General features: G+C 37.2%; 1 protein-coding gene across 3 annotated transcripts; it reads right to left on the reverse strand.

Annotated features, from left to right (window-relative positions):
• Window positions 1-6177: 6177 nt before the first annotated feature.
• LOC135468906 (cyclin-J-like) lies at window positions 6178-11065 on the reverse strand. Of its 3 annotated transcripts, none has more exons than XM_064747373.1 (5): window positions 10954-11059; window positions 9728-10048; window positions 8885-9193; window positions 7887-8046; window positions 6178-7170 (listed from the first exon to the last, which is right to left on the reverse strand). In XM_064747373.1, the coding sequence occupies exons 2-5, from the start codon at window positions 10008-10010 to the stop codon at window positions 7125-7127; spliced, it is 798 nt and encodes a 265-aa protein (XP_064603443.1). In that variant the 5' UTR covers window positions 10011-10048; window positions 10954-11059; the 3' UTR covers window positions 6178-7124. The 3 variants fall into 3 exon arrangements, with proteins under 3 accessions (XP_064603443.1, XP_064603444.1, XP_064603442.1); XM_064747374.1 differs by having other exon boundaries at window positions 10912-11052; XM_064747372.1 differs by having other exon boundaries at window positions 6179-7170; window positions 10965-11065.
• Between the last annotated feature and the right edge of the window lie 1030 nt (window positions 11066-12095).

A 12095-nucleotide genomic window follows, 5' to 3' on the forward strand; every position in this document is an offset into this window, starting at 1 on the left:
TTTTTTTGGAACTCTTTATTTTTCTGACATTTGTTTCTGAACTATTGAGGAAGTGGTAGTTAGTATCAGTAAAGCATAACCAGTTAATCAGATGCTAGTCTCAGTCTGGTATATACTGTACAAGTTTCTGTACAACATATTCAGCAGAGACTTTTTTTGCTCAGACCATGAAAAACAATTATTCTTATTATTGATAAATTAGACTTTAAACTTTTTAATATATAACAATTTTTTGCCATCTTCTTCACACATTTTAGAGTACCTCTTTTTAATTCCTTTATACAATAAATGATGAAATCAGAACTCGTAGAGTGAAAGAAGTTAGGAACATTTTACAGACCTTTTAAAATGTTTTCTGCCTTTGGTTTTCAAATTGAAATGATTGTCTCCTATTGGTTGTGAATTTTTTGTTTCAAATTAATTAAATCAATATGAATTAAGTCAACACCAGTTCATTTCAGTCCGTCACTTCTGAGTTATGGAATGTCTCCTTCAATTTTGATGTCAAAAATAGATTGACTGCATTAAATCTGACAGGCAATTATATCATTGTTGAACCTTGAATAACAACTAATGAAGTTATTGGTGGTCATCGAAATTTGTATCAATGTGATGGTACAATTTCGAAGCTATGGTTTACAAGTAATTTAAATAGACGACGGTTCTGATATTCCTTTGAATTAGTTACACATGAGCTACAAGTATGGTTTATTACCGATTTGTTCAGAGCCAGAATAGCATTTCCTATATACATAGGAGAACCTCTCCTGATATGATTATGCAAATCTTTTTATTTGTGGTCAGCTTGTGAACTCCAAAATTCAGATCTGATGCAATTTTATGACGTAGCATTTATGAGGATTTGCATCCTTTTGTCGAAACTCTTGTACCTTTTCTATCTCCATGCTTACGCTCTCCCTCTCTGCCGATATACAATGTGTTTTTCCAATGCACTTCTTCTGTTGTTGAATGTCTTTTAACCCTGCTTTATTATCTTTAGGTTGGAAGTGACATATGGTTGTGGTGTGTGTATATATATGGAAGAGTTTGTGTAGATAAACCATTGCTGATTAGATTATCAAGTTGTACATAAGTAGTATACCAGAATGCTGCTCAGACCTGTACAAATTGTTGTGTATTTATGTGGTAAATGTCATTAAAGGATTGCAAGTAATCTGGCAGTTTTGTTAATTTTGTTGAATTGGGCATACATATAAGAGGTATGCCAACACTATGACCCCACCAACACCAGGACCCAGCAACACTATGACCCCACCAACACCAGGACCCACCAACACTATGACCCACCAACACCAGGACCCAGCAACACCAGGACCCAGCAACAATATGACCCCACCAACACCAGGACCCCACCAACACCAGGAACCACCAACACTATGACCCCACCAACACCAGGACCCAGCAACACTATGACCCCAGCAACACTATGACCCCAGAAACACTATGACCCCAGCAACACTATGACCCCAGCAACACTATGACCCCACCAACACCAGGACCCCACCAACGCTATGACCCAGCAACACTATGACCCCACCAACACCAGGACCCCACCAACGCAAGGACCCCACCAACGCTATGACCCAGCAACACTGACCCCACCAACACCCCACCAATGCTATGACCCACCAACACCAGGTCCCCACCAACACTTTGACCCACCAACATTATGACTGTTCATTGTGACTAATGCAACTCCAGTTTTACGAGCAATGAAACACTAAAATCCCCATAAGTGGAATAACAATAAACTGAAAACCTGTGTTTTTATTTTGCTTAATGTTTTGCGTGTTTTTCTGGTTTTTGGAGGCTTTTCGATCATAGAAATACGAAATATGGTGTTGCCTAAGGCACCATGATAAAATGAGAATCGAAGAGTGTACAAATCTCCGATTATGGATAGGGTCAAAACCATGGATGGTTGTGGGCTTCCTCCGAACATAATGCTAGCTGCCATCATACGAGTGAAATATTCATGATTACCCCACACGAGACAAAATACTCTTCATTGGATAACAATGGTCACATGAGGGACATATTTCCATATCCTGCAGCCGACATCGTGTGTTTGCTGACTGGGTTATCTCCCTTAGCTTGATTGTGTAACAATGGTAACATCGCTGAAGCAATCAGTCTTACACGCCAAATTAATACGTTCTTTACAGAATAAATCTGTTACATGATCACTCCGTGACCAGATAAGGAAATGCATGGTGCCTGTACCCATTACACTGAGTGATGACTGGCACCATAAATTTCAGTATCCTGTCTCTGAGTAACCATGTAACAAATAATATGGCGAAAAACACCAAATAAATAAAACAGTGCCACAGTTGGGATTCCTGTACTTTACCACAGGGCCATGTCCAAAAGTTACAAAAACTTAACAAAACATTACTATATTGATTTCATAGCAATAAATTATATTTTGTCTCTTAAAACAGAAGTCGTCTACAACAATAATAAATCATGCGAGAACATGCTGACATTCAATTTGTAATCCACTGCAACAAAATTCTTATAAAGACTGTGATTAGTACACATGTATAAATAGTCCAGAAATATGCTAGTTTACAAGTTGTTTTATTTTTTATATTTATTTGATTCCTTTTTCAATGCCATACTCAAAAAGTTTCCAGGTATACAGTGGCGGTCACTTTTATTGGTGGAGGAAATCAAATTGCTGGGTATAACCCACAAATCTTTGGCAAGTTACTGATTTACATACAAAATTTAAATAAATTTACATATATGAACACCACATTGTTGGGAGACAAATCGTCTTCAAGAAACCTTAGATTTCCAAGAGGGACACACAAGTATTGTTGACAGCACCAAGGCCCGCCTAACAGGGAGAGTGAAGTTTTCCGTCTAAAGACAGGCTTGAATCCACATAGCTTATGGATAATCAGTTCATTTACAGTCACTTAATGTCACATCAGATTGTTCAATTGTTGTTTGATTTGTAAAATGTACCAAAAATTGAAGAGACATGGTCACCCAAATTTAAACTGTGTTAAACTTTGAACAGACACATTTCTAACTCCTAGTCTAATGAGAAGATTATTTGTAACCTTTTCTCATTGCTGGGTAAGTTGCTGTACTCTGCATGTATCAATGTGTTCATCGCCTGATTGAAAGTCCGTATCATACGGAACTTTCTGAATGCTGCGCGTGTACTTTCAGCCTTTCTGATTGAATATTAATGAGGCTAAATGGCTCGCCCTCTTTGTGTTGAATTCAAATAATGGCAGGACTTCTCCGGGCTTGTACAAGCTACATACTCAATTCTTACTGGCTCAGTCGGTTAGCGCGCTAGCGCAACGCAATGACTCTGGAGTCTCTCACCAATGCGGTTGCTGTGAGTTCAAGTCCAGCTCATGCTGGCTTCCTCTCCGGCGATACGTGGGAAGGTCTTTCAGCAACCTGCGGATGGTCGTGGGTTTCCCCGGGCTTTGCCCGGTTTCCTCCCACCATAATGCTGGCCGCCGTTGTATAAGTGAAATATTCTTGAGTACGACGTAAAACACCAATCAAATAAAATAAATAAATCAATTCTTACTGAACTCAAGAACTTTGCTAAGAGGTCACACTCCAAATTTTGAGCACCCATGTCACTTTAATATTGGTAAACCAAGAATCACGCAAAGTCCTCAAGTGCAATTACCTGTACATTTACAACAGACAACTCTGAAAAATTACTTTTTTTTCAAAGGTTGCCAACATTCCATGTTAAATAACCCAGGTTAATTATGCTTTTGATTCTGTGGAGTAAGTGAACCAGAACTCCTGCATGGCCTCAGCATGGAGGTGGAATATTTGTAGAGTGGAGGTGAAATAGAATAGCAGAATCATTCTATCCTGCATATACATGCATCTCCAGGGTTATGTGTTATATTGGCATATCCCCACTGTCAATAAATCCAATCCACCCAGATGTTTGGCCTTTTTATGCTGTAAGCTGTTACCAACTTCAATGCCACGGATATCAGAACAGCCTTACAATTTTTCACAGAAAAAAACAACAGGATTCCTTGGGAGCCAAGTTCAGCTGTCAAAGTCCCTCTCAGGCCCAGAGAACATAGATTGTGCTTGCATCTGTGCTCCTTTCTCCATCTCCTTCACCTTCTCCTGAGCTTCTTTCTGCATCTTCTCCATTTTCTCCAGGGTTACACTTTTCATGGGAAGCAGTTTAGGTTTGCACAAGACAAAGTTTGAGGCCTCTTCAGTATAAAGGGCTCCCTGCTTCGGTAAAACCTCCTTGAACCCAGTTTTTGTTTCCGGCATGCTGCTCATTCAAAACTACAAATCACAAAGGTACTATTAAAATGATGTGGATTTAATTTATTTAACTGGTGTTTTACATTATACAAAAGAATATTTTTATGTGGATTTTGTTTCACAATGAATAAATAGTATGGGCTCAAATACTACTGCAAATGCTTGGACCGGAAATGAGAGACTGTTACAGGTCTAAATGGATGTACACAGTTTCCTTATATAACATAATTAGAATGAACTACCATTAATGTTTCAACAGCTTCACCATCAGGCTGGTTTCAAGATCATACATTGAAAAGAAATTTACGATTTCAGAAGATTTAGATTAATCTGTGAACTGTGGCAAGTTCCGACAGATGCTGTTTACAAGTTTTCTCTTAGTACATTCATGAACTGATCTGACTTGCTTCTTATCCCTAGTGGTACATGTCAGTTTCATTCGTGGACGGAGCTATAGACAAAAGGCTAGAGGCAAGCCAGGCTCGCGTCAACAGATCAACATGTTGTTCTAATCATTCCACGGTATTATACCTTGGCAGTTTACCTCAATTAACCAAACTGTGGGATAAATTACCTGTCTCTCGTCTTCCAGGATTATCTGTTTATTTGCTGTTGTTGGGCAAACACGGTTCGCTGAAGAGCGGGGCTAAAGGGGGATCACCAGAGGATATTTCGGAATTAACCAACCGCCAATTTGGTTATCTCCCCTGATACTGTCTTCCCTATTACAATCTTGTACTCCATATATTATCTCACTTTTTGTTTCCATTATGTCAGCTGCCTGTTCTTCCACATACATTTGTAAAGTTACACCTATTCAGTTATCCCACATTTTGAAATGGGTACCTTCCCGATTTGCAATCAGCTCATCAGCTTTATATATGCAAATAACACTAAAATATGAAGATGTTAAGTTACAAACTTTTTATCCCTAAACTTTTTTGACAGGTTAAAAACTTTCCGGGATCATGTCCCGATAGTGCATAGTTTTCGCCACTCAGACATTTGGCAAAACTATTAAGTTAACACAGTGCAGGTACTATAGATCTGTACTTACAGTTGTCCATCATTCAAGTTGGTATATACATCAAGTACATGTACACAAGTTCACATGATGATCGACATTTGATCATGATGATCAGTATTTGATAGATGTATTTCTGCTGGTACAAGACTTTGTGAATATGACACTAAGTTCCTCTTGGCTGGATAGATATAATATTTGAATCAACTTGAACTGATAATAAGTACTGTACCTTGTTTCACATAAAGTTTAGCGATGCATTTATTTACTAATTTTTTTTTTTTTTTTTTTTTTTTTTTGATTGGTGTTTTACACCGTACTCAAGAATATTTCACTTATACGACGGCGGCCAGCATTATGGTGGGTGGAAACCCGGGGGAAACCCACGACCATCCACAGGTTGCTGAAAGACCTTCCCATGTACGGCCAGAGAGGAAGGCAGCATGGGCTGGTCTTGAACTCACAGCGACACTAATTTATTTGACTGGTACTTAAGAATTTTTCACTTATACGATCACAGCCAACATTATCATGGGACGAAACCAACCAGAGCCCAGGGGGGGAAACCATGACCATCCGCAGGTTGATGGCAGACCGTCCCACATACCGCTGCAGAGGAAGCCAGCATGCATGACCTGGACTTGAACTCACAGCGATCGCACTGCACAGTGAGAAGATCCTGTGTCATTGTACCACGCTGTCGTGGAGATGCATTAAAGTTGTCTAATTATATCGCCTTCAGTCACCTTTTAGGCATACTGCCACTCAGATTTTTTTTTAGTGGAGTCTAATTACAAGTTTTCTTAGTGAAGTTTGATTAACTTTGACCCGAAAATATGCTGCCATTGAAAGTGTCATTTTAAAGGCCTTTATGTGCTTCTGAAAGGGCATTTTTAGATACCGACATCAGAATGTTAACATTTTTTGACAACATATGGGCAGAAACGAATTAATCGATAACAGAAAAAAATGGACTATACCGATCACAAGAAACATGAGGTGACAATTGAATCCTGGTTTTTCCAATGGAAGAGCCAATCACAGGTTGTAATGTGAAAAGTTTATTCCTATGATAAAGTGGTGACCAGTAAGTTACACCCAAAATAAAAAAAACCAACACTGACAGTTCATATTGTTATGAAAAAAACAGATGTTATTAAAAAATGATACGTATAATTTGCCATATCTACTTAATTCAGAAACAGTAGGATGTCCTCTTTGGTCTGATTTTAATCAGTATATATGTTTCATTCATGTTATTGAAAAAGTCTGATGAGTGTTTCTAGGAAAAAATATCATAGGTATACCCCAAAAAATGATTATTATTTAACAAAAAATGATGACTAAACAAACGCAAATAAGACTCAGAACTTCATTAATTAACACAGATGTAGAAACTTACCAAACAAGTAGGGGCCTGCGAAAAATCAAAATGCTATATAGCTTTCATGTAAGATGACCTCAAGATAAATATACTCAACTTGGAAACAACGAGAACGATCTAGACTAGTATATATCAGTAACATTACTTACATGAAGTCAATTGTTTGGCATATAATAATAAAAACATATTTTAACATGCATAAAAAAATCATTTACATCAAGTATATAACTGTAATAAAAAGAGGTTTCAGTTTTGGCCGAAAATGTTAAAATGCTCACAAAAACAAACAAACAAAAAGAAACAAAAGAAAGACTAGGTCATCTTTATGACTCAAAATAAACTTTGTGGTTGAGATTCACCCAATAAATAAACAACTCCTTGAGGTGAAGAAAAATGATGAATGACGAAGTGTTTTCAAGGCGTTTTCCTGGAGCCACCTTTCAGATCCTTGTCATGGATTCTAAAAAAAACAAAGCAACATAAAAAAAAACAAAGAAAAATGTGATACATGCATAATCACCATAACTTATCAGGCTTCACTACAAAGAAATCACAAGTATATGTGCAAAACTTTTTGCAAAAGGATGGACAAAATAATGTAGCGTAACATTTTTAATGTGAATACTGGCCATTGCTACAAAGTGTGAATTTTTAATTACCACATTAGTGCAAGCTTTATATGAAAATTTGATCAATAGTGTATAGGTATAGCATGGGAATTTGATTACCCCAAACAGTCTTCAAATGAAAGCACATATACTGCCAATTTACTGTAGGAATTCCAAATTCCCTTAATGTCAGTACATGCATTTCAAATCTCAAATTTCTCACATGCCTATAATTATTCAAAATTCCTACCCTTTTTGACAGTTATCTTCAGACACTTCTGCAAATTTCCAACTTTCTGCAAGTTTATTTGATATGTGTTTTATCTTCTCAGTTTTTTTCTACCTTGACACTGGTTTCTGTTATATAAGTGAAATATTATTTTAATATCGCAAAAAACACCAATCAAATAAATAATTCAAACAGGTGTTTTATGTGATACACAACAATATGTTCACTTCTAGGTTGGCAGTGAGGTTTACAGGTGAAGAAAATAAATAAACTATGATGTGCATATTTCCCTGCACTCTTCGCAAACTGAGACTGATAGTTGTTTTTGGAATATCTTACCTGAGCATAGCATGGACACATGGAAGAAGTTCCTCCAGGCAGTACTCAGTCAAGGTGTCCAGCCTGGCTGGCCAGGTGGGGGTCAGCTGTAGACAGACCCGTGAGGCGGCAATGCATGATGCCCCAACCATAGATGGGGAGTAACTCCGGAACATATGATCTGCAAATACATGCCAGTAACAATAATGGTGACTAAAAAGTGTTAAAGGCAAGAGTAAGAAATGCAAACATATCCCTGATTTACAAACACAAAGAAACATGTGTACTGGCCAATTCCTTAATGAAATAAATCTTTCAGAATGGAAGAGACTGAGTGGGTCTTAAAGACATGGTAATATCATTTCCACAAAGTCATTTCCAACTTAAGTAAAAATGTGAAATTAAACTTTGGCCACCTGATCGATGCTATCTTAATAAAGTTAAAACATTTTAAAACGATGAGGTTTTAAAATCTTACTTAAGTTACAAATGACTTTGTTTTCATTTTCACAACATTTTAACTTAAGGTGCTATAAGTACTTTCTTACAGCAACTTTACACTGTAACATGTCTGTAAGTCAGTATACTAGTGGTGTTTTTAACGTGTAGAAGTAGTTTATTGTAGCAGCAGAATATTTCACATTGTAATGGTTTATCTGTATTACAGTCTATATAAAGACACAGTACAGTAGACATCAATTTGATGGTGTTCTTCACTCATTGCACATAGTATGTCATTTGATTTACTAATTTATTTATTTATTTGATTGGTGTTTTAAGCCACACTCAAGAATATTAAACTTATATGAAGGCAGCCAGCATTATGGGGGGGAGGAAACCCACGACCGTCCGCAGGTTGATGGCAGACCTTCCCACATATGAACGGAAAGGAAAACACCATGAGCTGAACTCACAGCGACCACATTGGTGAGAAGCTCTCGGGTCATCATGCTGCGCTAGCGTGCCAGCAATCTGAGCCATGGAGGCCCCTAAGTCATTTGAGCAGGAAAATAAATTACACTGTAATGATATGTCTTTGAAGTAATCTGCGTAGTTGTTCACATAGAGCGTCATGGCTTCTGTAGACTGTATGGGGATTCCCTCATACAGGTCTCCCGGGGCGACACAGCTGCTGCTGTAGTAAGGAACAAAGTGCGCTGTTGTTGGTTTAATCACATTCCATCTGAAGAAGTTCAGAATAGCAAGTTCCATCTCCAGGAACTCTGACTTGTGGTAGAAGGAAGGGAGTCCTGGCTTCATGGGAGGAGGGATGAATGAGTTCAGTACCTCCACACCTGGCACATGGTCACAACATTCTTCTATTTTAGCTGAAAAACAGAAAAAGATTTCACTGTAGATACATACATGTATATTTTTGTTGTTGTTAAATTCAGACGAAAAAAAAACCAAACACACACACACAAAAAAAAGAGAGACATGCAAATAATACTGCTCTAGATGATATTCATTATTTATACTGGAATGTTGATTTTTTCCTTTTTTTTCTGCTGTTGCTATATAATAAAGCCATAATCAGGAACTTTTAACATAAGCGATGCCAGCCAGTATATTATGAGGTAAGTAAACTAGAGTAAAGTGTAGTTGTTTTTGATTCCACCCAAGAGAGTTTCACTCACACCTACATGATAGCAATAAGATTAATCAGTGAATGAAGGATACCTGATAGAACCATCACAATTTACCAAATTTGCCAAGATGGCTAGCCTCCCAGCGTGGCACAATGACCCAGGAGCCTCTCAACAGTGTGTTCACTGTAAGTTCAAGTCCAGCTCACGCTGGATTCCTACAGTGCATAGACACATGATTTATAAAGTTTATATACAGATTTTTTGTTTACATACCAGCAATAGTTAGACAAGTTAAAGCTGCTAGGTGAAGCTGGCTGTACTTCAAATCAAAAACACCTTCCATGTAATAATCCAGCAGGTGAACTGCCAGGTGATACGTTGTCTGCTGAATGTTCAGCTTCTCACGGATGATGGCCAACCAATCCACTAGAAACGTCCGTGAAAAAATATGTGGGCTGAGTCCATAGTACGTGGGGATATTCTTTTCCTTCACCCTAAGCATGTTGTGGATATCTTGTGACAATGGGTCCTTCCACCACTGACCTGGCCCGGCCATGGTCAGCCCATGATAATGTGCAAACCGTGTTCGGCATTCTGCAACAAAATAAACTACTGATAATTACACACACATGCAGTCATCAATAAACTAGAATGCATATGTATATATATATATATGTATATATATAGGTATCACTGGCAGTGGTGTATGCAATTAAAGGACATTTGAAAATCTGCCAGATGAAGTCCACACCACTGACATTGCGAATGTAGCCTTCATTTATCTGATCTTCAAATATCGCCATAATTAATGTGGCAGGTAAATATAAGAAATTGTTGAAAATAGACCTGAAAGTTTAACATAGGGCCTAACATTACTGAATTTGGTTCTATTTGTCTCAGATATAACTACTGTAATTCTTCAACCCTTTCACATATTTGCCAGGTGTATATTCAAGCATTCTTGTGTGTAGACTGACAAAATTATACTGAAATCTGCCAATGCAGTTTTTTTCCAAAATCAAATTAACGATATGCATAAACTGCACTGAAAGCTGTTCATTCAGATGAGAAAAGGTTGAGGAATTAACCCACTATGCAACTATATCAGGTTGTTTGATATTGCTATGATCGACATTTTCAATTATTCACCTGGGTTAGTGAAGTCAGTGGTCTAAAGAGACAGATGTATTTGTCCACACTGACACTTTTCGCATCTTTTTTTTTTCTTCTATTTAAGTATATTACCAGCCATAAATATTATTTTTTATGGCAAGTTATTTTTCTCAGGTCATCAATATCTATGTAATTATGAAAAAATCTACTTGTAACTGTTTTCTTCTCAAAGTCAAATAAATGCATACGGCATATGGCATACGGCCATCGATGAAATTACGCAACGTGTTATGTTTTTATGACCTACAAAGACGCGTGTACAGAAGAAAACTGACGACACATACAGTATTAAGAAATTCTCAGAATATATAAATTCTTCTTCACACCGTTCACGAACCATGCAGATCCAAAAAAGTTCTCTACAATCCGGGGACAATGAATCACTTTAACAATCCTTGTTGTGCAATACCGCTGAGAACAACTTCTGGCAACTTACTTTACGCATTTAGCGCCCTTTTCCGCGAAGATAACTCGTCTTTCCCAAATGTTTTGAGATGGATAGACTGGCTTACCTCCCCTATTTCACTCAGCTTTGACTGAGAGCTCAACGAACTCATCGATGTGACCAGTGGGCCTACCTACGCCCGCAGTCTCTAGCCTTAGGAAATAAATTGGAAAACAAAAAGTTGGAAAAAGGTAAAAACCCTGGAAAAAATCTACCACATCGACCGGGACAGTCATTAACATGTAAAAACAAGCCAAAGATACAACTTCACAATGTGTTAATTTACATCAGTATAAAGAATTATAATTAGCTATTTGCAAATTGGCACCTTGTACATGATAGTGATTGCTTGGTATACACTTAATATGGCATGTATTATTGAAATTAGAGGCGCAATAAGAAAGCATGCATTTAAAGGTAATTTAAAAATAAGATATTGAAAAAATGTCACACAGAATCAACCAATGCATGATGCGAGAAAAAACTTTTTATAAATTATGTTTTAGGGTTTATTTTACTTTTTTTATTTTTTAAATATATTTGCTAACTTTTATTATTTCTCTTATTATTTATATATGTTTATTGTTTAGCTAAAATGCCAAATTTAAACTTTTAGCTATATTGCATTCGTATATTACCAAAGTAAATGGCATTTCAGAAAAAAATAATAATATGCACAAAAACTAAGGTTTTGTCACAAAAAGAATTACATCCATGTCACTGTAGTGTATTACTTTGTTCCCCTTTTCTATACAATAAATACGGGCCTTTATACGATGTACCTGTTACTCAGTTCACCTGTTCACTTTTTAAACACTGCTACCTTTTGATTTTTGTCTTTTGATTTTAAACTGAATGCGTGGCAGCTATAAATAAATAGTGAACAACAAATGGTGACATCGATTCAAGAAAGGCAAAAATAACCTCATGTCATATATGGGCAAATATGAAAACAAAGACAGAATAACAAAACAGCTGGGCGGTATCATCAGTGGCTTGACTATCTCCATATTTGGCAACCTG

Source organism: Liolophura sinensis, chromosome 6 (genome assembly GCF_032854445.1).
Source record: "Liolophura sinensis isolate JHLJ2023 chromosome 6, CUHK_Ljap_v2, whole genome shotgun sequence".
NCBI classification, from domain to species: Eukaryota; Metazoa; Mollusca; class Polyplacophora; order Chitonida; family Chitonidae; genus Liolophura; species Liolophura sinensis.